The 27,781-nt window shown below is 29.4% G+C and overlaps 2 protein-coding genes across 3 annotated transcripts; one reads left to right on the top strand and one right to left on the bottom strand.

Moving 5' to 3' along the window:
• Positions 1 to 858: 858 nt before the first annotated feature.
• LOC111028751 (guanine nucleotide-binding protein G(I)/G(S)/G(T) subunit beta-1) lies at positions 859 to 26,427 on the top strand. 2 transcript variants are annotated; one of them, XM_022307492.1, is made up of 9 exons: positions 859 to 1,170; positions 17,164 to 17,260; positions 21,390 to 21,535; positions 21,935 to 22,105; positions 22,176 to 22,298; positions 22,361 to 22,490; positions 22,553 to 22,624; positions 22,768 to 22,984; positions 24,735 to 26,427. In XM_022307492.1, the coding sequence occupies exons 2-9, from the start codon at positions 17,204 to 17,206 to the stop codon at positions 24,839 to 24,841; spliced, it is 1,023 nt and encodes a 340-aa protein (XP_022163184.1). In that variant the 5' UTR covers positions 859 to 1,170; positions 17,164 to 17,203; the 3' UTR covers positions 24,842 to 26,427. The 2 variants fall into 2 exon arrangements, with proteins under 2 accessions (XP_022163184.1, XP_022163185.1); XM_022307493.1 differs by lacking the exon at positions 859 to 1,170 and adding an exon at positions 8,955 to 9,413.
• Positions 23,253 to 24,701, bottom strand: LOC111028754. Its single transcript, XM_022307497.1, has 3 exons — positions 23,987 to 24,701; positions 23,817 to 23,928; positions 23,253 to 23,758 (listed from the first exon to the last, which is right to left on the bottom strand). The coding sequence occupies exons 1-3, from the start codon at positions 24,103 to 24,105 to the stop codon at positions 23,654 to 23,656; spliced, it is 336 nt and encodes a 111-aa protein (XP_022163189.1). The 5' UTR covers positions 24,106 to 24,701; the 3' UTR covers positions 23,253 to 23,653.
• Positions 26,428 to 27,781: the final 1,354 nt, after the last annotated feature.

Consider the following 27,781-nt stretch of genomic DNA (forward strand, 5'->3'; position numbering starts at 1 on the left):
TTTAAATTCTTAAATATACAACCGCAGTATATTAAAAACAGCGATGGTTAAATTGTAGAACAAAAGTTGTGACCTACCCTAAATTTCAATACCATATAAATAAATGTCCTAACAACCAGCCGACTAAGTATTGTTTATAATTATTTATTTGTTATAATTTATACAATAAATTTTAAAATGCGTTCAAAATTGAAATAATATCGTTTTCAAATTTCCCACTCAAATAGTTTTCCATCGATGACGTCACTGAGATATATATTTTATTTTCATTTGAATTATAATAGATATAAGTTCAACTCATTCCTTTTTTTTAAGCACAGAAATATGGGACCATAATAGGCTCCTAAGTCATCAAGACAATAATGCATAATATTGTAGAATGTAAATATGTAATGTATAGACGATTATATTTCATTATTTTGACGAAAAATAGATACATCTGTACAAATACTCTTGAAATACATACAATTCTTTGATTGTTATTGTAGATTATAATTTATGTTTTATTATTTAGTTTATTGATTTATTCTAGATTTCATCCATTCTATTTTCATAGTCTGTGGTAGAGGTAGAACCACTAAAACCACGGCCGGCGTTCCCATTTTCCCAATTCGATTTTTTCTTCCAAGAACGTCGACAATGACGTCAACTACCGGCAGCGGGCTAGTCCGTGGTTTGGCCGTATATTTCGCGGTGTGGGTGCGGTGAAGTGGCGGTATACGTCGCCCGCCCGCCAGAACAGCGAAGTGAGCGAGTGGGCTGTGGAGTCCTCTACGGAAGCCGCACCCAATTTTTATCACTTCGTGCCGCGCGCGTATCACTACAGTATAATTTTTTTTATTATTATTATTATTAATTCGATAAAAAAAAAAAAATAGTGAGAGAGAGAGAGGGAGTGAGAAAGAGAAAATAGTAAGAGTAAAAGCGGAATAAGAAAATCGCGTCTCGTTACTCAAATAATATGTGCAGTGCGCCGTCTTAGCAGAAAACTTTGTGCAAGTCCGCGCGGTCGTCCGTCCTGGTTCGTCTTGAGTTTGGCATTCGGGTGCGCGAGCGTGTCGGCCGTAAAACTCGGTGTATCGCAAGTGCGTGAACGACGTGAATGTGCCTTACAGAAACATCGGGCACTCGGCCGGACTGAAAATAGTGTCATACAATACACGGACAAGGGTGAGCGTTACCTAATAACAGTAATAATAATTATAATTAGGCACCTATTTGGTTGTAACAAGGGAATGGCTAGGTGGCTAGAACGTAGACATTGTGCACTCACTACTTGGCTGATAAGGAATGTATAAGTGATCTTATGGCGGCCCGACAGTGGTCTGTGTATCCACAAACGCATATTGACGTTCATGTGCACGTCAGACACAATAGTCTGAAGTTGTCGGGGCGCGCTTGGAGCTACTAACAGGCCCTGTGCATTAAAAACATGTACTCATTGTATATAATTTAATCATACTAGAACCTAATTATTTTATGTCGCTATCAAATACTGTGCCCAACATTGAAAATTAAAATTTAATCTCAACTCTTCTTAGGTGTTTCTCCATTATTATGTGTAATTTTTATTATTTGCTTATGTGCACAAATAAAATACTTAATTTCCAATAATTAACGTTTTATGAACAATTATTCATTACAACAATTTTAGATATATATTGTTGCTGATATCTAACCTATCTTATTAACAGCTTTAAATTATTTCATGTTAAAAACATATTTTATACTAAAAATGCACGTTATAGACATTTAAACATTTAAAAATGATTAAGGTACTCGAGAGAAATATTTTAATTATGTATGTAAATAAGTAGTAATAGGTTGTGTTGATAACAATTTATAAATAATTATATATTACCTATTAATACGCATGTTAATACTGGTTATTACTTATTAGTATTATACTATTATATAGATACTAAACATTCAGTCATATGATCATATTTTAGGATATTTAACATTGAGTAGGTAGGTAATAGGTACATAAAGTAGATTATTTTATTATAACTAAGTATGTGTTGGAAAATTCTTATATGTCACCCTACTAAGTAAAAGTATAACTGTTATAGTTTATTTTTAAAACTTAAGATGCAGTATTATATTGAATATTACTAGAGCAACTACTGAGACAATTAATGTTCTTTAATTTGACATATTATGTAGTGGGTATACCTTTTAATGGGTGAATTGTTTTTTATTTTAAAGAAAATTGCTTAATTTCGGTACCAACTACTAATATTAAAACTTATTAATGGATGATTATTTTAACCAAGTGCAAATTCTGATGACAATTTATGTTTTTGATATTAACTCTTCATCAATATTTTATAATTGAGTAATTTTATGTAAGTCGGTATAGAACTATAGAAGATGGTATGATAAAGACATAATATTGGTTTCATCAATCATACTTCTATACTTCATTGTCACTTCCTTTTTGCATCAATTGATATGTTATAACTTATGGTAGATAGGTACCTTAATAGTAAACATTTTATTTGTACCTATATAAGTGAACTTAAATCTTATTACCAAACATAATAATTAATTACCCTTTATCGCGGCCTGTATCTCACTTTTAAAAATTATTATAAAACAGACAACAGTACTGTTTATTTATTAATTATGTAATGAAAAGTGGAAGTACCTAATGTACCCACTACCCATAATATTTTTTAGGAAAACTAATTTAATAAATTATTTTTGCTAGAAATTGAAAATGAAACCAGAATTTCTGATAATGGTGTTATAATTTTGCGTAATAATTAATATCCTTCTTTTATGTACCAAGATGCTACAATAGATACTCACATAAGCTACCTATGTAACTTATAGGTTTGACCTAATAGTTTATTTGTTCTCCATCAATTCATAATTTGTGTGCAGCCCTTATCCTTACTTTGTTTATTCTTTTACTCTATAGGTAGGTACATATCATCAGATCAAAGTTAGTTCCTAAATTCTCAATCCCTGTCACTTTTTAATTAAACGTATTACCAGGCAGATTTTTTAATCTAAATTATTATTTAACATTTACATCACCTACTTAATCATATTTTTTATCTACTTACCTTTATTATTATTTTCCCCTCGATTATCCCTTGTAGACATAATTGGTGTGCTATACCTATAACATTTTATTTCCTAGAAAAAAATAACATAAATGTAATGATTGATGTAAAGAACGAAGGTTGTATTGTGATAAGGTGTGCTTGTAATTAATTTTTGTATGGATTGAACTAATTTATAATACATTGTATTCAGGATCAAGTACTGTAAAAAACAAAATTAATTATTACCTATTTAATTGTTGAGCCAGATTTACTTCAATATTCCAAGTCTTCTTTTAAATAGCTCAATGGCCATACAAAAAATAAAAATGGAATACATGCCTAATTGTTTTCAATAAATTTGTATTATCAAAATTATGTTGTTAAGTAATAAAATCTTAGATAATTAGGTATGACTTAACTCATCTGAACTAATTTTAATAAACAGAGTACCTAGGTATATTATAAAGTTACCAATAAAACTATTAGATAAAGATACCGTAAATATACCATGTTACAGTAGGATACATAGGTGCAAGGGGAGGGCATGTCCCCCCTAGAAAATAATAAAGTATACAAAAAAAGATTATGTACTTATGCTTTGAATTTATATGCTTGTTTCATATTTGATAACACACTTGATACCATGGACTTCTGCTTAATATTAATCACTTTCAGGAAGTAATATATCCCTATATGGCTATATGCTATAAATAGATCGAGGAATAGGTTTTGGAATCTTGATTAATCTGACCCACCTCTCTGAAAATTATCCAATGGGCTCTCTTGGTAAGATACCTATGACAGTTTTTAGTTATTGTAGGACTCAACATTGTCAATAGGCTAGTTTATATATTATTTATTTAGTTTTATCGGGTAAGCAAACATTAAACATCAAAAGCTTTTGATTTGATATATTACATTTCTACTAACAATAACCTATAATCAATGATGCCTCATTATTAATTTAGAGAATATGTGAAATCCAAAACATTGTGTCCCAGTAAAAACTTTCATCCATTTTCTAACTATTGGAAACACTTAGCAATTGTTTATAGTGCCTTATAGAAAAAAATAACATACACTGGTCAGGTAGTTTTGGGTAACTATCAGCATCATAACATTCATTAATTCATAATATGGTACCTATAGTATAGTAATTAATATAGGTTATAACTATTTTAGTCCTGTCCATTAGTAAAATTATTTGTTTAATTTTGTACATAAATTAATGTGCAGTAAATGTATTCTCCGTGTAAGTGTATCACTAGACAAATAAAGTAATTACCCTTCCCCACCGCGTATAAATTATCATCTTCAATCTAACTTTTGCCCCCTTTAAATTTCTTGGAAATATAAAAAAATTATAACTATAGGTAAGCTATAATTTTACATAACATATAAGTTATACATATATGATATACCTTTTTATACTACCTATATTTACATATTATCACGAGTATATACGTATAACCAAACGTTTTGTAAATATGTTTAAAACAAAATTATATTTATATTATTGTAATTTTTATTTTTTCAAATTTTGTTCTTACAATTTTTTTTCCGACTTATTGAAGGCCATAAATAGCCCATATTTGTTTTTACAATATCTCCATGTTTCTGTATGTAACGCAATTCCTCTTTTACTGAGATTTTTAGATCTTCTTTAACTTGATCCTCCTACCGTTGTGGAGGCCTCCTCTATAAGTCGTGATTTACGGGGGGATTTATTTGGTCTCCATTTCGTAACTCCATACGCGTTGCCTTAACTCTTGCTCTTGAGTATACCCACTATATTGGTATCGACATATCGTTAAAAAATGTAGATTAAATTATTTACTCTGGTCTTATTTGGTAATCACCCTCTTAATTTATCTTTTCAGTCAAATATTCCGCTCAGTTTTTTCATCTCGAATGTCAATAGTTTGTCTTCATCGGATTTGGTAGATGCACATGTTCTACAAGCATAAAGTATAACTAATAAAATCTAACTAGGATCTTTAAAATCTAATTTTGTTTCTCCTCGATAACTTTTTAGATTAAAAAGAGATCAATTGGGTTAAATGAAAAATAACATTTGTTTTTTGCTGGTGTTCTTCCTTGCATTTGTTCGTGTCTTTCAGCTTGTGTACTACTACATACAACAAATGTCTGTTTAACTCAAAAATATTATTTTACAGTGACTTCAAAATACATATGTAAAAAAAAAACGTTATAATTTTCGATATAATGAATGTTTACTGTACTACTGCACATATAACCACTCTGTATAGTGTTCTAAGATATTTTTGAAAGAAAATCGCGACAGGACGTACTCTTTCACTCCAACCATATGTTCCCGAATCATTATATAGGCACGTATATTATCTTATACCATATAACAATCAAATAATAAAACATTACATTTTCTGCCTTTAAAAAAGTCCTCTCGGGGATGGATTTTCGATTTCTTTTTTCTATCTACAATAACTGCATACAGTGAACAAAGTTATTATTAATTTAAATAAAACAACTAATAATTGTTACGCCTGCTGTCGGAACTCTATGACGACTAAAGTTAAAATACTAAAAAGTTCTCAAAATGTTCTCGTCTTGTCCGGCTTGATGTAATTCCTTCATTAAACAAGAAATTAATTTTTATTTAATAATATAATAATAATAATAATATAACCCTATATTCTGTATATATTTCCGTCCATATGTCGTATGTATTTAATTAACACAAGATGCTCTCGTTCTTTCTAATACATTAAGTATAATGATAGCCGGCAATCGCTGTTTTATGAAATAATAATATTTTAGTTATTTTACAAGTAAAATAGTAACCGAGATAGTAACCTTACCCTAAAGTAAAATTAGTTGAACCAACAGTTGGTTAACTGATAGTCATACTTTATGATTTGTAGTGAGGTAATATTAATTTAAGATGTTGATGTTCACTATGTTAATATATAAAATTAAAAATAACATACAAACAATACATATATATTATAAAAACAAGTTTAATCAATATTTCTAGTTCAAATGATTTCTAATATAAGTCATAATTATACTAACGTATAATTGAATTATCATTAATTATTATATAATATAATATTATACTATTATCCGTATAAATATATACTGTATGGTTATATTATTATGTATTGTTTTTTTAATGTCCTCTCCAGAATCCAGTCTCTTATTTCCTCTGGTTGTATATTATATTGTGTCTGGGAGGTCGGTATACTAGCAGTAGGTGTCCTCGTAATCAGCAGCGCCCACCGCCCTCTCAATGGTTGTGTTAATGGTGGGGAGTCCGATCAATCTAAAAGCTCATGCGTGTTGCGCCCGTCAAGACGCGGTTGAACCGGCAGCAGTACCGGCGGTCGGCTTTTTTTTATTACTACGATTGAACGCAGTCGAGAACGCGCACAGATATTCTGTATTAGATTTGCAGGTGGATTTTTGGGGACCCAAAACTAAATTGGTGGTCTATACGCGCGTAACTTTGCAGTACAAATATACATGTTAATAGTTTTACCAAGTATATAATATTGTTAACCGCTGAAAATAATATAATATATTTTGCTATATTATGTAGACAAATTTAGTTTTTAATTTCTAAGTTAAGTAAATATTGTATACCATAAAGTTATTTAATATTCTGCAGTAAATTAAATTAATAACATTGAAGATAAAAACCACATTTTGAAATGTCTTAATGAATCCTAAAAGATGTCTACATTTTTCTATTGGTTTAAAATGTTTAAATGTTAATATGGTTTTCGCCGAAACGTTGTTATTTTTTAAATACCAGTTTAATTAATTAATCTTAAAAACTATATTGAACTAATTAACTCCTATTATTAAATATTCTTCAGGTATAGGTTAAATTTCAAATTTCTATTGAGATCGACATTTTTTTGCAAACATGATTGTTTAGCTTGTTGAATATTTATTCTAAAGGCATTATAAGCTAATGAAAATATTCGGTTTACTTTTAAAATAATTTGTCATCTGATTTATTTTGTTTAAAATTATCATTTATTATATTCAATTGTACTGTATTTCTCGTTTCTAAAGAAGTTTTTATACTTTGTAAGATATGAAACATATTTTATTGAGTGTCATCGATATATTATTTTCGTTTATCGTTTTCCGTATATTTTCGTTTATAAATTCTCGAAAGGTCTCGATGAAATCAATTGTTTGAGTGAACTCTAAGAAATTTAAAGAACGTATTATTTATCCGTGCAATAAAATATCGTGTTATCAGTTGTTTTTTTAAAACTTGGAAATGTACGGGATCTGATAATACTGATTTGAAAATGATATTGTATATTTTTTGTACACAATATCTTAAATATCTTTTGTAGTAAACCTCAGAAATATGTTAATCAATTTAATGAGGATGTTAAAACTTTAAAATACTATTGAGATAGAGTTTTCCAACTAAAATTAAATACAAGTTTTATCAAATCTTCACCAGAAAATTAGTATAACATATGTATAATGAATTACTCAAAAAAGATTTAGAACTTTTTTTGTATGGACATTTTATTATTATATACATAACCTATATTAATATTGAATGATAATAGATATGAATTGGTTGTATGAATTATTTAGTTGATTGGGGGGCCGGAGGAGAAGTATTGGCAACATAGTTCCTTCTCCGGTCCTCGATACCATAGAAAAAAAAAAAAAAAAAAAAATTATTTAGTTGATTACAGTTTATTGCATTATACTCATTGTTTTATTGAAGAAAATACATAATTGGGCCGTAAGTAATAGACGAGAAACAATCTTCTAGAGTTGTGGAAATCACAAGATACACACAGAAATAATATTATTTTCTTTAATTTTCATAATAGGTGTTCATCTTTTCCCAATATTTTATTACTGTAATCCATAGACTGGGTTTTCCTATATTGTACACTAAAAGCAATGTTAATTAACTTACTAAGGTGTTAATTTAATTTAATTTGTTTACGTGTTACTGGTTTTGGTAGAGAAAGATTTCTTATTAGTTATTATGAACTATTTTCTAGAGAATTCAGGATAACGAAATCATGATTCACAAAACTTTATATTTTATAAGAAAAAGCCAATTTTGAAATCATTTATTTGGTTAATTTTTAAAGTAGGAATTTAAAGTAATAAAATCCAATACTTAAGTTCAGGTTTAAATATTTAAAAATCACATTACGATATTTTGATTGTTTGAAAAAACCTAACCGTTTACCTGTTTGTTATATTAATAAGGTGCTACTATAATTGGTTTATGGTCGTATAGTTACTTGGAAAGGTGGTTAATTTGAAACTTTACGAGCCGCTAACATTTTTAATTTTTGTTATATTGTATATACTCGTATTGTATACCTATCATAAATCATACTATTTTATGTATAGTAACATATTATTATACATATTATATTTAACTAAACTAATTCGATGAATGTAAGTATAGTTGTATAGATAATTCCTGCCTTCAACAGTTAGTTTAGTGGTGTTAAGACATAATAAATTACTGTTAAATAATTTTAAAAAAGGGGTACGACGCGACGCTTAAATTATCTGCAATAATATAATTTGTTTTGAAGTACGATATTACTTACTAATAGTTTCAAACACATACATAGTTTTAAATGATATATTCATACTAAAAAATAATACTGTAATATCTATGTACGTATACCATATTATAGATATATGGTCTTAGCAAACATGTTGATTGAATAGAGTATAGACCGTTTAAAATATAGTTTTTGTTTTTACTTCAGTCTCATAGTGTAGTAAGGGAACAAGGAGTGAATGTCGAAATCGGGGAGAGGGTATTGTATGAGCGTTGTGTGATCGGCGCTGCGAAAGCCTCTCCTAAAGCTCTAGCGTGCTGCGATGGAACTTTACATCCGCGCTCGACAAGCAGTCAGTACGGTGTTGGGCGTGGTTCGCATAGGAATGAATACAACAGCAACCGATGCGATATTTTTCACTAATTTTTTTTACCACTAATCCTATATAATATTGTTATATAAGCTTTTAAACATAATAACGTTTTTTTGTACACATTACTTACCTATCAGCGCTTTATGTATGTGCGTTATTTTATTTAGATAAATCACTTACATTTTAACCCATCGTTTTTCAACTCGTTAGTTTCGCGACATTACGACGATGTTGAAAGGGGTGTTGTGCGTTGACGGTGCGTTGCCAGTACACTCGAGATAAGGCCCTTAATTTTAGTGATCGTATAAATATCTTTATCACGATGTCTAGCAACCATTAATGAAACGTACAATTGGGATATTTACGTCCTACCGCTTAACCTGACGGATACATCCATGTCTTGACCTTAAATATTAAATTTATCTTGAGGTAAGTAAAAGCAAAAATAATATAATTCAGTGTACAATATACCATCTATATGACTATAATATTATCTATCATTTGTGATAATATGCAATTGCTTAGTATAGTATTGTAAAATAAAAAATAGTTTTAACTTCTATTTTAAATGTTTATAATACCTAATTCAGTTATGCGTCATAAAGAACGCTGCATGTACACATCTGCTATACAAAGAGAAATTTAATATTTAATCATAAAACAAATATAATATGTATATTGTGATGTATTTGTAATATTTGTGTTGAGTTTTTCTATTTATTAGTGTATTAATCGGCCAATTTTACAATTAACAAAAAATGACTTCCTATATCGTGTCAACCAATGATTATAATTTATAAGTACATGATAAATATTTATTTATTTGAGTTCTTTGATGTTGTGGTTCCAATAAAATACAATTGCATTGATATTTTGTTAGCTGGAAAAATTACCGTGGAAAAGTGAAATAAGGATAAATTTCCTAAATCATAAGTATGCTAACTATATACTTTCTCAAAAATACAACAGTGTATTTAATGTTTATGTATGTATACCTACGTATTTATTTATATAAAATATTAAAATTAATAAATAAATTATTATTTAAATATTGCTTATTTCAAAATATAATGTATATAATCTAACCTATCTCATTAATATATCAATTTAGTGCTGCATAGCTTCGTGAATTTTAATTTATAAGTTATATTGTTGTAGATAAACATAATCGAATATTGGTTTTACTTTTTTACATTAAATCCATAAAAAATTCCCCGTTTATGATTAAAATGATAGGGGTTGGGCTATAGATGAATAATAATTGTTTATAAATTTGTATCATCCATTATGAGCTTGAAGAACGTTTATCAAAATAGCCATTACCTGTATTATTTTATTATCCATCTATAATTTAACATATTTTGAAACTGAACATTTTAGGTATTGAGGTAGCAAAATCATTATAGCTAAACATATTAGGTTTAGCCAACCCTGTCAGTTAAGCGCAACAACAATAATTACTAATTAATAGTGTGTACTATCTGCTCTTAAGTTGTTCAAACTTGAGTATAATCAACTATTAACCAATACCGAATTATTTTTTTTCCGTGTATATAACATGAATGGATCAGAGGAAAGCACCACCCCTGAAAATAATTAAGATTGTTTTATTTACTGTTTATAAATTAATGTAATGGTAAATACTAGATATCTATAACTCGTAATATTTTTAATAGTCCATTGTCAGATCCTAGCGAGGACAACGTTGTTCATTGAGGTCATTCGTATATTCCATTATATTCATGATAATAGTGAGTATATTTGGATGAATTATAAAAAAAAATGAGATATTCCTCGCTTTGATCGGAGGCAATTTGTTAGCACTTTATTTATAAAAAAATTTTTGCTCATACACATTACCTACTGGCTACCATTATTTAAATAATAATATAATTTACTTATTATGTATAGTTGAATATATAGTTGAATGCCGATAGTTAAAAGTGCACCTCTTGCAGGAGATAGTATATTATAGTAATATAATTTGCTACTGGATGACGCACCCACACCTCTAACTGATCTATTTTTAGCCCTATGTTTATCAAAATGTATAAAAAAAATATTTTAATTAATACTATGCCATTAAAATTATTACCTATCCATAATAGCTTTAGACTCGAATGCGTAGTGTCCGCAGGAAATTGAAATATGCGACTCAGGTGTACATTTCTTACACATCTAAAATAACTATTGGTACGAAGATACTCTTGATTATACTAATCACACAAAAAACCTAGATAACCTAACCTAATCTAACCTGGAAGGAGTGATCTACCCATTGCTTCCACACTAATATCATTGTTTTATCGTCGTATCTTCATATCGCGTGTGGTTACATTTTGACACTGATGCGTAGATTTGAAAATGATTGTCGCATCTTCGTAATTAGTGAATCACTATACCAGATTCGTTTTATGTGATCGTGGTCGTGTCCTAAGTCGTGTTATCAATTGTGGCGGTGGATTCAACGAGAAACACTGCCTTGAACGGAATTAAGAAACCCAATCGCGTGAATCTTATTGTACGCTATTTTCTGCTTGTTGTCCATATAGGATAATATGCGCTTCTGCTGTGCTTCTATGAATAATATAACAATGTATATTTTAAGGATTCGAAATTTGTAACCATGTAGTATTGTAGTAGGAACTTGTAACCACATCGTAGAAAATATAATTTAGTGGATAATAATGTACTTTTATCGTACCGCATCAAGAACAAAAAATTCATCGCGGAACTACTAGCTATACGCTGCTGGTTTTTATTATGGCATACTATTGTACTCGTATTTATCTTCCGTCATCGCCAACATCCCAATCATCTAACTTTACGAATTTTTTAAAATTACCGTTCAACCCTTTTATCACGGAGCACTTAAGCGAATGCCATAAAGAACATAATAAATAATATTATTGTATATTATACTGTTATTAATTTCGCACGTTTTCGGTTCTCTCGCTGTTGTTTTGACGACGACGACACGGTGTCATCGTTCATTTTCCCGGCGGCGGTGTCAAAGGCGTTGTCGAACTGCTTCGCTGCGGCGGGGGTGAAGAGAGAGCGAGAGAACACCACCGTGCCGTGTCGCCTTCACGCTGCACACGCAGTGGGTTTACCCCGGAGGAAACGTCGGTCGGTCGCCACGGCAACATCCGCGCCCCGACGGTAACGTTGACCTTTGGCGCGCGCGATGTATGTGCTTGTGTGTGCGTTTATAGTATGTTCTATACGGATATTACGGTACTAGCCGCCGCGGAAAAGACATCGCCGCAGCATCGCGCGAGTATATAAAACAAAGAGTGGCCGACTGGTCAAATACTTCCCCCCAACCACCATCCACAATCGGGATACTATATGTGTAAGTTGTCGTATTTTCCAATGTACGGGTCCACGGTTGTATGCGCTTACCCTCGACCCCGACACACCATTGCGTCCGTGAAATAATATTATAATAGTTAGGTAATACCATTGATTAAATGTACGTAATATGTATATATATAATACATATATATGTAATCAATGATAATACTATTGTAATAGGCTCATGTTATATTTACAATAATATTATTGAAGTTTTAATCCGCGAAAATTCTCTCCGGCGATACTGTATATCGTACAAATCTTTTCATTTTTTCTTTATCACATTAAAATATGTAGTTACTAAATCTGTCAACATTTATTTTTACCCTTAAGACTATGTGACCAGAAGTATTGTTTGAAGGAACCATCGAGTGAGGCGTGGATCTTCATGCATACTAGTGGCACAATATTATTATTCCATGTATATATTATAATATAGGTGTTAAATATTTTAGTTAGATGACCTAGTATTGAAATGGGTAGTCGTGAGATGACATGGAGGATCGAAATAAACATTTTGAGAATTTAACCCTTTCGGTCAGTTCTTGAATTGAGGTGGGACGGAGTCCCTCTTTTTTTGTAAAATGTTTTTAAGTATCCTTAGTATTCTCGTCAATAAGACAATTAAATATTCAGGAACACGATTTTTTTTTACACTTTGTATCCCTCTTTTAAGTTTTTCTCAATTCAAGTACTGCCTTGGTATGTACACACCATACGTAATACTATTTTTTTAAAAATAATAACTCATTTTTTTCTATAGATATACGGAGAGTATTTTTTTTTTTTTTAAAGGATTTTTCTAATTACATAGTTAAAGTAAACTAAAATCTATGAATCTTCTAATATCTGTTTTTAACTCATCTTCTTTGCTTTTGTAATTTACTCTAATTTTACTCATTCTTACTTGGGAGATAAGATAAAACAAAATTGTACAATTTTTTAAAACTGTTTATTTAATAGTGTTTATTTACATTTTCTCTGTGTAATTTGACAATATCAAAGACATCTCGAGTACAAAATGAACATGCTGAAAATGTCGTTAAAAACTGCAGATTGTTTTGTCAATACTGCAAAAAAGATTTTTACACAAAATATTATTTTAAAAAAATAATTTTTTGAATATGTATAGAAAAAAATGCCGTTTATTAAAAAAAAATAAGTTGTATTTAATGGAACCTCTTAAGCACGGACACTCGCTATAAATTTATATTTTGATATATTGATATGCATCATATTATTATACCAAGTACTATATATTATAATGTAATATAATATACATGCATGTTGGTGTCTTTTACCGATTCATTACGTGCTTAATAATATCGTGTTCGGGAAACGTTCATAGAGTTTAGGATCATACTACTATATTCTACTACAAGGTGTAACAGGAAGACCTACAAATTTAAATAACATTTGTTCTAATAAACAATATTTTTCAATTTTTCTATGTACCTATATAATTTATTGCCGTTTTTGCTACGTGTATAATGTAACATTTAAAATCTGAAATTTTTAAATATACTTGACTTTAATAAATGTTTTTACAATCAATATTTTTCTAAGAACAAAACTTATAAATTGGCTATTTTTAATTTTTCAAAAAAATTTACATTCTATGTGTATACTTTTACTGCACGTAGGTACATGGTACGACACACAAACGTTCGAAGTACGAACAACATTCAATTTATTAATTATTAATAATTTTTACATTTTTTCCCCATATTATTACCCCCGATATCTCTCATTAGCCTTATAGGTGTACAAGAAAGTTTTATTTTTGTATTAGTATTCAGTTAAGAATAAATAAAGTTATAAATGTCCCGACCATATGGCCAATGTAAAAAAAAACTGCTTGTATTATAGTTTGACGCATGTAAAAACGCGTTGGGAATGAATGTCATTCCGCCTCTACTAATTTTAAGCTATTAAACATAAATCCTTAACAATGTTGAATTTCGACCATTATTTTCCTCGTAAGTTATACGAGATTATGGTTATACTGAAGTGATGACGGTGCTTAATTTCATCGTATTATCGACGTCTTTTCATAATAGTTACATTAAGTATTTTCGAATAAGAATAAAATCACAACAGAGTAAATTATAAAAAGCACTGTGTCACATTATATACCCAATACCCATCATGTTATGTGTTATAGATGTCCTCTAACAATTCTTACCTGTTTGCTTTATTAAAATATCATAAATAACTTTATAACGCATTACGTTATTATTTATTATTGCTATATGTTCTGACAACAAAGTATTATTAATTATTATTATTTGATATTGATGTTTTTATTTGTTGCGCAGTGGTGCGAACGTGTGTTTTATGCTATAACTAACTGACATTAAGTTGAATACGGGTGCTATTGTATACTTTAATGGAGATATTCGCTATACAGTATACATTGAGCATATCTAAAATATTGATATTACGATAGTTTTACGATAGTCCATCTATAATGCAGTATAGTTGGGATGAATTAAATATTTAAATTTGTTAGCCAAAAATAATAATTTATAACAGCATACTAAAATGACACGTTTATCCGTCTTAATTTTCCGTTTATTTTAAATCGGAAAAATACTGTGGAATAATTAGGTGAAGTATACGCATTATTATACGGATGTGAATTGAATATATATTGAAAATTAATTGTATTAATTATAACCAATAAGTAATAGACCGCCTAATGACTTTGGAGTAAACAATTGTTTAAAAAAATATAGTGTTTAAAAACGACAGATCAAATGTTAAAACTTATATACGGCCTAATATCGATTTTGTGCAACATTAATCTTCTTTCTTCTTCAACGTTCGAAATAATCTTACACGTGTATTGAATCGCGATATTCGTCTATTATAGTTTCAAAGTATTTTCCTCGCAAAATGAAACAAATGATTACATTTTGCATAATTATTTTAGCTAGTATGTGTGCGGCGCTTGTGCGTTCGCTGTTGGGCGAGATGTGCGCCGGCGCGCGCGTGTGTGTGTGTACGAACACATGAGCGTGATGCCGGCCGGCGGCGGGTTGGGTAAAACGAGCACGCGGCTCTGCACCCGATGATCGATCGGCTTCGCGCTTGCGCTTTACACCCCTTATTTCAGAATGCGTGAGTTAATCATGCACCGAGGATTTGGATTTTTGCCCCTTTATTTTATTTTATATGTGCAGAGAAATTATTATTATTATATTTCCATGTCCGCGTGTCGTGAAATTATTATAACTATTATTATTATTATATAATGCCAGTTGTCGCACAGACTTTCAGGCAGGTCATTCGTGACTCCTTCGTGCACGCATCGTCCACCGGGATTGTCGTGGTTATACCAATCCGGTCACCGGTCAAAACCACCATACCGATACTACAATATAATATAATTAACTCCTCCACAAGGGATTCGACGGGGAATTAATAGTAATAATTCAATTCATTTTCTATATTATACACACACTTACGATATTGCTTCTTACGAAAGCGGAAAGGTACCTACTACCTATAATATGTAATACGAACATTGCTTCAGTTTTATTAATTTAAAATTGGAAGCAAGATGCAAATTCAATCATGTAATAAATGTTAAATACCTACTATTCTTATACATTAAATAAATTGAATATGAGGAACAAAAAACAAAATGTTTTATCTGTGTTAAATCGGTATAGAAAATGCTATATGAAGGAATTGCGTAGTTGTATATTTTTATGACGTCGTTATACCTAATATAATGATAGAGAATATAAACATTTTTAAGTTTTTTGAGTTTTACGGTTTTAAAAAAGAATTGCAGTGAAGTATATTCTAGCTAGTTTTAAGCATAACTTATATGATGTTATATGTTTGGTCTAAAATCTGAATTATTTCTCTTACAGTTCGATTTTATTCAATTTATTAATACATATTATAGATTATATAATGTAGGATACCTTTACGATTCAAATACATATCGTTAATATTTAAGTATAATATAAATAATAGTATTTTTATCTTAATTTATGTATTTGTTTAGTGTCTTTTAAAGATAACAATAAACGATTAAAATAACCTATTGGGTTTACATTTCTAGTAATGTATAAAGGTGTCAACGTGCACAATATCTACCTAATAATTTCAATAATTATAATTGTTAAGAATTAGGTTTTTGAAAGAAATTAGTGAATTATTGTTCGTTGAATTCTCGTGTCAAAATGTTCCGAGCCTTGAAAAACTACACATGAAATTATAAACTCATTGATAATTGACGTCACGTATCCGTATTTTGTTCCCTCTCTAACCCATTATCATGCCTGCTGGAATGTATTCATAGACCGTGTGGTCTATTGACGGAAGTCAATTTCGCTAGTAGTTAATGCTACCCTTCTCTTCATCCTGTCAATTGCATGTGTTGATAGATAAACAAGCTAATTACATTGGTTCTCAGACTTTTAAAAAGATATATTTTTTTTTTAAAACTGATATTAATGAAACGCATGTCTAAATCACCTATACATCATTTTTCTTCTGACATTATATAAAGTACCTATTCTTCTTGTATGGGTTGATATTCAATCGATTGTTTATTGTTATATCATCTCAAATATCTAATAATATACATATTAAATTTAAACGAAATATGTATGTATTTATGCATTTTAAATACCTATACATAATAAGTTAATACTGTAATTTGCAACGGACAAATTTTAATTATTTATATTTACTTTTAAATAATTACATATAATACAATTTAAGACTTATCAGTGCACTGTAATTATGTTTACTCATCATATCTAGTAGTAATACTAATTGACAACTTAATATTATTTTTTAGCATTTGTGTCGGTCGAGACCGGAGGCCCTAGCCGTGCACAATGAATGAACTGGACTCACTAAGGCAAGAGGCTGAAACGCTGAAAAATGCCATACGAGTAAGTATCTATTAATAAGTTTAATAATTAATAACGATATTTAACATTATATAGTTTACATTTTACACTAATTTTAATACTATATACTTTATCTCAAAAACCTTGGTGTCAAAATAAAAAATACAAATATTTTTATCATAATTAATAAACAAAAGGTACTCTCTTATAAATAAGAATACTATACATGACTCAAAATTTAGAAATAACCCTACAAATGCTGTTTGATTATTATCTCGTTCATGTAAGCGTGCGCAAACCTGCATTTATGACGGTTGCTTACAGTATTTTTTGGCCGTTTCCTACCAAGCCAACCAATGTTAATTAATTATACAATACATAAGGCATAACAGGCGCCTATTACGTAAATTATTGAATTCATTTATTACTAAATCTGAAACAGCATTTGAAGCCATTTATCGTTCTGTAAATTGAAGACATAATCGTTCCAAAACGCTACTTCTATTGTAAACCATGATTTTGTACGGAAGTGTAAAATGTATTGTACCTTTATGACACATTATGCAATAACACGGAAAAATGTTATCCCAGATTCTATAGAAAAATGTAAGATTGAGCTACTGACTCGGGTCTTAACTTTTAGGACCAAAATTACTAAATGTTGGAGGCGCTCAGGCCACCAGCAGCCCTCATGCCAACGCCTATGATGTCGTTCGATGTATATGTTATAATTTTAATTTATTTTGGTAAATTTATACTTATATGATTCCCGATTTAAGTGCCTACCTAAATAATTTTAGAATTTTAGATCTTTTGAAAGTATCTTATTGGAATACTATTATACAGTTAAAGAATTCAACATAATATTAAATGTTTATTAAAAATATATAATTTCATTTAAAATAGTATAAGTTGTAACAACTATTATGACACTTTCTACAGTGTTGAGTGTTGCCATATAACATGACACTTTCCATAAATAGTATGAATGTAAAATTATTTTATTAAACGTAAATCTGCTATGAATTTTTATCAATTTAAAATTTCCACATAATATGTATGTTTAATAATTATATATATTATATATATTAAATAGACGGTGTGTACGAATGTCGTTTGTTCATCCGTTTATAAAAATTATGATTATTGATCTGTTTTTAATTTATAAATCTATAACTGCTTTTGGTTCAATATGTTTGAGGCTGGTTGGCGTTGAATATAGTTTAATCTTCGTGTCGCGATGACAACGCGACAATAATTTTACGACGACGTAATGTCGGCGGTTTGAAACCTCTAAATTGGACGTGCGCAGGGTAAAGTAACGACTAATGATAATAATCGTTGATTCTAATCCGCCGCCGGTGTACACGGAAAAAAATAACTGACAAATTTGATACTTTCTCATCACTGCTACCTACATTTTAACATTATGGTTATGATGATAATAATAGTAATATCAATTACTGTACAATATTTCCCAGCCGTCGTCGAAATGTAATAATATAAAAAATGCACAAACGTCTAACCCGCCAAGCCGGCCACCAAAACGCAACAGCAGTGTATTTTATAACTTACATTTTGCAATCTAAGTGTCGATAAATATTATAATAATATTATATTATGTCTCCGTCAAAAACGCGTTGGTTCCATTGCTTATTCGTGCGATCACGTGTTGCGCTCTCGAGATCCGCTCGTAAGTCGTAACCGTCACACACACACCCATACACACATAATATAATACAGGACGAAACGTTTTATCCGGACTATGGTTACGTATAGGGATATAACTTTAATTTTACTCGTGTAGCCGAATGTACGAATTGCGTATAAAATGTGTAAACGAGTATAATATTGTGAGCAGCGGTCCTCGAAAGTTAAAAATGTAAAACAATCATCGCCGGCCGCGCCTGTTTGACAATGAAAAAATAATAACAATCACCCTGTATAATATTACTGTGGTTATATATAAGCGTGGAGCTGCTATTAACACACGGCGCGGCGGCATTATTTTATGTGTCCCTACAAATATAATAATATACGCTGCGGCTGTGTGGCCAACGGCGCGCACACACTGCACGCACACGTCTACAAGTCGGCGCTCGCTTGGTGAATCGAGCGGGTCGGTGGCGTAGGTGGTAGCGGTAGCGTGTAGTGCAGAGAGCTTTTGCGGTGCGGTATAATACGGCGGCGACACGCGAAGAGGAGAACGGCGGCGGCGGCGGCGTCGTCGTCGTCGTCGTCGTCGTCGTCGTTGGTGGTGGCCAGCGAAGGGGTCATGCGAAAGCCGGCCGGCAGTCTCGCTCCCCCGGCCACACCACTCTACTCCCCCGCATCTTCTCTCGTATGCGGTGGCGGCGAACGACCTCTTCTCCGTCGCCCGCTGGCCGCCACCGCCGTTGCGACTATCTCGCGCGCGCGCCCGTTTGCCCGTCGATCAATATGGCGTGTAGCCGCCGTCTCGCGCGGGTGCGCCGCCGTCGTTGTTGTTTGACTATAACTGCACGACGAGGGATCGTTCACACTGGCCAATTTACCCAGTCTGAAAAATAATAATAAAAACCGTATTCTATATTTTGTAAACAGGAGGGTGTTTCACCCCGTTCATCGAAAGAAATCACCTATAGGTTTTTTATTCTTCGAATTTTCGGTCCTTGTGGAGTCAAATTTTTATGGAAAAATCCGATTGCCATATAGAATCATCCATCGCCTCAGTGGTGGTCAAATATAGAGGGGTGGGGGTTGATAGATCTTCCCGTGACCTTTTTTCAATGTTTAAGATCTGATTATCATAAATTATATTTTTAATAATTAAATAGTGCACGTTAAAAAATCATCCATGTCTCCCCCCTCCATGACAAAATCATTTGACCGCCACTGCATTGCCTACGTTCTCTTGCTCGCCCTGTGTAATAATCGATACATACGGGTGTACACTAAACTTCGTTTATATAGGTACTATATAATATATTAGTATACACGGACAGCGTATTCTCTACCCAAATCTCAATAATTATCCAAAAAAATTGATCGTGTCTGTTGACATTTGGGTGTGTTTTTTTATTTATTCGTATGGAAACTTGAGGATTATTTATGTTTATTTCAAATTTGATATCGATTGATACAAGTTTAACATTTAAATCATACGTAGTTTTATTATTTTTTATATACATAGGTATACCAATTATATGAGTATATCTGTTATTCAATTATAATATTAACATTATCTTTTCACCTCCAATCTTATTTTTTTTAAAATTATTTTGTAATTTTATATTATTAGTCATTACTTACAATTTTAATATTCATAAGTACCTATATTATTATAATTATAAAAATATTTAACATTACGAATACGAAAACGCCCTTTTAATTGTTTTTAGTGATTATGTTATTATAGTCTACTTTAGTACAATTAATTCAAGATGTAGTATAATACCATATACATTTTACTGTAAAATAAGACAATTTTTTATTTTTATATTACAATAAAATATAGAAAAAATGAACATATTGTACAGTCTTATATAAAATATTGATTGTTTAAGATTTTATATTTTGAAATTGTTGTTATTTATTATATATGTATAATATCTCCAAAGTTTATAATTTTCCTTTCAAATAAATAAATAAAAAAATGTTTATTCTATTTTCAATATTCTATAATAAAACTTAATTGAAACCATTATCTGTTATTCAAATGCGTTGTAGATACTTGCTTAATATATTTTGGTGCATGTACGCAATGCAGAATGGAGATAATTATATTCTTATATGTATTCACTGGTCTCTAAATGGACACTTATTAGGATGTACCTATATTGAATATATTAATAATGATGAATAAAAAATCATTTTCTGTTATAATTTTACTAGGATAATATGTATATTGAATATGAAGTATTTTATAAATATACTTAGTACATTGTATACGTCATATAATACTTACTACTTTTCAACAATTTGTTTGACAAGTACATTAGTCATTATACATTTAAATTTTAAACTAAGAATCAAATGTTTATAATAAACATTCAAACTTCATATCATAAAATCGTACAGTCATACTTTTCTGACATGATTTATTATATTATGTAGCTATACTTATAATGTTGTACATGCAATAGCATTGATATTCAAACTAGGTTGATTCAACATTTTTATTGTATTATAGGATGCAAGAAAAGCAGCATGCGACACAAGTCTGTCGCAAGCGACCACCAGCATGGAACCGGTCGGCCGGATACAAATGCGAACGAGGCGTACCCTCCGTGGACATCTCGCCAAAATATATGCCATGCATTGGGGCTCTGACTCCAGGTAAATAAAGTATTTTGAGAGAATAGAACCATGTACAAATGTGGATAAAGGTATAGGTATAGCAGAATTGACTAATTTATGGATCTAATAATGTGTGGCTGCAGTTAGTATCATATTCATAAATAAATTAAAAATTATGATTTTCAAAAAAAAAAAAAGAGTCATATTTTAATAACAATTGTGTTATCAGTATTAATATTTATAGTTTTCTTTAAAAAAACTTCATAGTTTGATATGATTTAAAAAATGCTATAAATACTATTGTACAATTGCTATTAAAATATTAAATTGTTTATTTTTATTGTTTCTTGTATTACATTTATTCGCAATCCCAGAGTTTATAATATAAATAATTATATACTTTTAAAACTCATTGTTTATTAAATAATATTATTTCAGAAACCTAGTATCAGCCTCACAAGATGGAAAGCTTATCGTATGGGACAGCTATACGACAAACAAGGTACACGCCATACCACTTAGGTCTAGCTGGGTGATGACGTGTGCATATGCCCCATCAGGCAGTTTCGTTGCTTGTGGTGGTTTAGACAACATATGTTCAATTTATAGGTATAGTATATAATTTCTTAAAAATTTAAACCAAGTTAGATTTTATATTTGCTGATTTTGATATTTTTAGTTTAAAAACAAGAGAAGGTAATGTAAGAGTTAGCCGAGAACTGCCAGGGCACACAGGTTACTTATCATGTTGTAGATTCCTTGATGATAACCAAATTGTCACCAGCTCTGGGGATATGTCATGGTAAATATTTAAATTTTCAGTATAATTATATCTGATTCTCACTAAAAACTATTGTCCTATAGTGCATTATGGGATATTGAAACTGGCCAACAGTGTTCATCGTTCATTGGACATACTGGCGATGTTATGTCTCTGTCAATGTCACCTGATATGCGGACATTTGTATCAGGAGCTTGCGACGCTTCAGCAAAAGTATATATAATTTTTTTGTTTTCAAATGAAATATCACTTAATTATTATTATTTAAATTTCAGTTATGGGATGTTCGAGATGGAACATGCAAACAAACGTTCCCAGGACATGAATCTGATATCAACGCTGTCACGGTAATTAATTATTTATATCACAATTTTGAACTTATTATTTTTAAGTAAATATATACTAGTTTTACTAGTTATGTATATAATACTATACTTATATGCATTCTTGATTTCATAATTTTAAAAGTTTCTTTTGTCTTATTGTTTAGTTTTTCCCGAATGGCTATGCCTTTGCTACTGGCTCAGATGATGCTACCTGCCGTTTATTTGATATTCGGTCTGACCAAGAATTAGCCATGTACTCACACGACAATATAATATGTGGCATAACATCTGTATCATTTTCAAAATCGGGACGTCTGCTATTGGCGGGTTATGATGATTTCAACTGCAACGTCTGGGACTCAATGAAAGCTGAACGTGCCGGTTAGTTTTAAATTATTTTAAGTTACTAATTATAAAAAAAATCTTTTTAAACAATAGACATTTATAAAGGATCAAAATTAAAAAAACTAATCATATATTAAAAGTTTTATATAAAAGATAATAAGTAGGTTTTTATATTCTCAACATTTTATCTAGTTTAAAATAATTTCTGGTGAAAATTTATTAAAACAGTAAATAGGGGAAGCCCTAAAAATATTTGAAAACATACATTTTAAGTTTAAATTGATTCTTGATAATATATCTTAAATATAATTTTGGATTGTAAGTAGCTCCAGAAATAATAAATGTTAAGGATTTTTTACTAAATATTTCCTCATTAACTATCTGCTTTTATGTGATTTATCAATATTTTTATTATTCTTTTTTTTATTCTTAATGATTTCTAAAAAAAATAAGGTATTGCAAGTTTATTATAATAATTACAATATTATTTAGTTTAGAAACATGGAAGTTGAAATTATTGTCTAAAACCTTTTGAATTTATAAATAGTTAGAAAAATATTTATTTTTCAACTTTCAGTATACTGAATAGTAGTTAGTAGTTCATTTTCCCTGGCGTCCTCCCTCATTTTCTGGCACACATAATTAAACATAGACTGTATACATACATTATAGTATAACCTATACTGTATTCCTTAATATATTTACCTATAAATCATTCTTGTAATTTGGTTTTATTTCAATTGGTAAATGTGTAATGTATGGTCCAAATATTTCTAATTGAAATTCTTGTTTACTTGATAACCAACCAATCTAAACAAAAAATAAATAACTCAACATATATTAGGTCACAATATTTTTAATTGTATACTTCTCTTGATGTTGTGTTAGGAAAAGGTAGCACACTTCTAAGATCCATGTTTAAATTGCCCTTTCTCATCATTGCATTTTTCTTTACTGCATTTAATTTTTCATTTCTTTCTCTATCGTGTTAAATCATTTATTAATAAATTAATTAATTACAATTTCTTACAGTATTACTTATATTCATCTAATATCCACTCCCACTTATTAGGCCAATCATCAAAAGCTTTTTGTTCTTGCTCACAGCGACTTCTGAAATTCTGATCATCACGTACAGATACATTTGCTCTAGCCATGTTATAATAAAATAATATGATTAACGTTTTTGATTTTGGATATTTAATGTACAATAATATTAGTAACTAAGCAATATAATATCGAATGATTAAAACTAGAAAATTCTAGTAGTTGGAGTTTTTTTGTACGTTTGTCCAAATATATAAGTGATATACAAATGTTGAAATATGATTCACAATATCAAGATTTTAATTTTAGTTTATAAATTTGTAACAAATCTATAATAATTTATTTTTATAAAATTGTATGAAAATTAGTTTCAAATAAAAATGCTGATAATATTGTCTAGAAAGAGAAATAATCTATAAAAATTATGTTAGCAATAAAATGGAATCCTAAATTAGTAATTTGAAATAAAACTTTATTTTGAAATGTCGACCAAAAAGTAGAAGATGAAATTGAAAGAATTTTCAATAATAACACTATGATAATTTGTCAGAAGTTCTGTTAAAATAAATTAAATAATCCTTTTTATGTGTTTTTAGATTCTTTTGAAGTGACATAAAGTCATCTCTTTCCCTAGTAATAATGTATTTTAAACATACCTTGTTCATAAACTATTTTAATTGTGTTACTTGAAATATTTTATATTTTTAAGTGCCATTTAATTAATGTTATTTTATTTTAGGTATATTGGCTGGTCATGACAATCGAGTCAGTTGCCTGGGAGTAACTGAAGATGGCATGGCTGTTGCTACCGGTTCTTGGGATAGCTTTTTACGTATTTGGAACTGAGTTGGCCCGCTGATGAGACCTATGAAGTCAACGCCAAACGGTCCCTGAATTACAAAAAAAAAAACCAAAAACAGCTAAATAAATAAATAAATAAAAATACAACAAAAAAACCAAATAAAGTAAAAAACAGTTCAAACATTTTTTTCTTAACGGGGGACCACTCACGCGAAATGAAATGTTTTGTTTTTATCACTATAAGTAATCTCTAAGTTGCATTATTCAAAATCCAATACCACCCGACTTGAAGGTCTTCCGTTTCGCGCATTTTTGGGACAAGTGTCCGCGGCTGTTTAGGTGCTCAAAAAAACAAAACCGTGGCAACACAAACTATCTATGGAAACGTAGTGTTAACAATTATATTTTACAACATATAATATACAGATGTGTATATATTTACATATATATACATACATACAAACTAAAATAATTATGAATATTTATAACTAAGTCATATAACTAGAATAGATCAGTATTTAAAGTTATAAAACGCTAAAAAAAAAAATTATATTCCTAAAAAGTTTTTTTAACGAGTGTTCATATTAAAAATAATTTTTAAAACAACAAAAACAACTTTATATACTTTTCTGTGTAAATACTAGTAAATTAAATCTTGTGTATAATATTAAAATTTAGTTCTTAGAGTTAAAATATATAATCAGAACTGTGTGCATTTTTCAAATAAATCTGAACTATATATTATTTTCACCGAGAAGTTTTAGATTTTACACCGATGTTGGTTTTTAAAATATACAGGCGTTATTTTACAATAAGGAGTTGATCTATTACAGTTTGTTCTCAATGCAATGGTCAGTTCTTTCTCTTTGCTGATACCCAATTATATTTAATTATTACACTTAATGTGTTTTCATTTATAAGTGAAATATTTTGGGTTGAACTTTGAGGTCGACTTCTTAAAATATTTAGAATCGTCTTAACATTTTGTAACACCACGGACGGCCTTCATGAGGGTTGTGCTCTGATCATACACATCTTTGGTTTTTATTATAAACAATATTCTTTAAATATATATTTTACTTTAAAATTTTTTTTTTACATTCTAACGCACACATACACATTTTTATATTACATAACCAGTTTTTTAAAAAGCATTTATACCTATTAAAATATACGTGTGAGTTATTTGTGTTGTTTTAAACTGTCAAGCATTCATTGAATAGTTAATTTTAATTAATATTAATTTTATTGTTACTTTGTAAACAAAACCATTACGTTAGCCTTATGAATCTGATAAAACCATAAGTTTTGCCACTATATTATATCTAATGGTGGCCATTATTTTGTATTATTATTATTATTATTATTATTATTATTATTATTATTTAATTACTTAATTCTTTAAATGTCCACGAATTACTAAAATAAATTTTTGATTCCCTAAATGGATTTACCTACACCATTGAATATCCTGCAACTCTTACTGATAATAATGGTGGTGGTAATATTTTCAGTTTCTTTATAATTTTATACTGTATAGCTAACACTCAGTATGCATATTTATGGCGAATTACACATAACATTTAATGTTTTCATTTTCCTATAAATCTGATAATTTAACTGTTAATGTGTCAATACAAGGCAGAATGTTTATTAAGTCATACCTAGATCTTTCATGGATGCGTTGTAATTTATGTTTATGAAAATGTCTTATTTCAATTTATCTAATCTTCATATACATGTGTTTTTGGGTTAATTAAACATGGAGTAAGACTTTTTTATATGCATTAGCTGTATACTATACCATGTGTTGTGTTCTAATATGTTAGCTATCTGATACAGACATTTTATCTTAATACCTAAAGAACTATTGACATAGAAACCTTTCTTAGTTTTATGATTTAATATTTTTATAAATATATATTTTTTCCTAAAAGACTAATTATTTCTATTAAAAATAAAAATCATTGAATATAATATTTAAAATCAATGAACATTGTCAACAACCACATGGTTAAATGTTAGAAAATACATTTTTTTTTCAACTTGAACGATCAGCTGTATAATAATTTATGAACATACAAAATATAAAATAAATTAAAAGTATTAATTTTACTTTTAGTTACATAAGAATAAACAAAAAAAATGTATATTTATATGCATGTATGTAACATATTTATACATACATATATATATATAGATTTATTAATAATAATACTAATAGTATGTACAAAATATCAAATTTATAATTACATTTTTTTGCTTAACCAAACATCTTTGTAAACATTTTAATACATTCAGTACTTAGAGAATCTTATCGATTATTGTAATGATTTTGTGTTCTATTTTCATTTTGTTTTTGTTTTTGAGTGTGTGTTGCAGTCATTTTTTGAATTTTTTCTATAGTACGTATATTTTATAATTAAAAAAAATTATCAATAGGATTACATCTTACCATCTAATATTATTATGTAAATATAAAATAGAAATTACATAATTTACAATTATAATTATAATTTTTTTTTTCGGCAACAGTTTGATGTCACACACTGTATCATATAGGTACTTTTACTATGGTTATAAATTATAATTATAAAATATTACAACTTTAGGTCTTACGTAAAGATAAGGTCTTAAAATTATCGTTGTTCGATAACTATTAAGGAAATAAGGAAAAATATTAAAAAAATATTGCAGTCAAAAGAATATCGCTGTTTTTGTCGAATTTCTAATCATATTAATTAATTATAAGTTAAGTTATCATTATTAATTTTTAATTTATTGCCAAAAGGAAAAAACACTAAAAACCAAGTAGTTTATAGTGTCTTGTATTTTTTTTATTTCCTTTTTTTTTTATCGCTATTGCGTTTATTTATTTATTTTTTAAAATGTAAGTGTAATAAGTTTGTCATGGTAAAAATAAAATAAATATTTAACATATTCAAATATGTTAAGTGTTATTTAATATGCTTTTTGCACATTGCC

Source organism: Myzus persicae, unplaced genomic scaffold, assembly GCF_001856785.1.
Source record: "Myzus persicae strain clone G006 unplaced genomic scaffold, MPER_G0061.0, whole genome shotgun sequence".
NCBI classification, from domain to species: Eukaryota; Metazoa; Arthropoda; class Insecta; order Hemiptera; family Aphididae; genus Myzus; species Myzus persicae.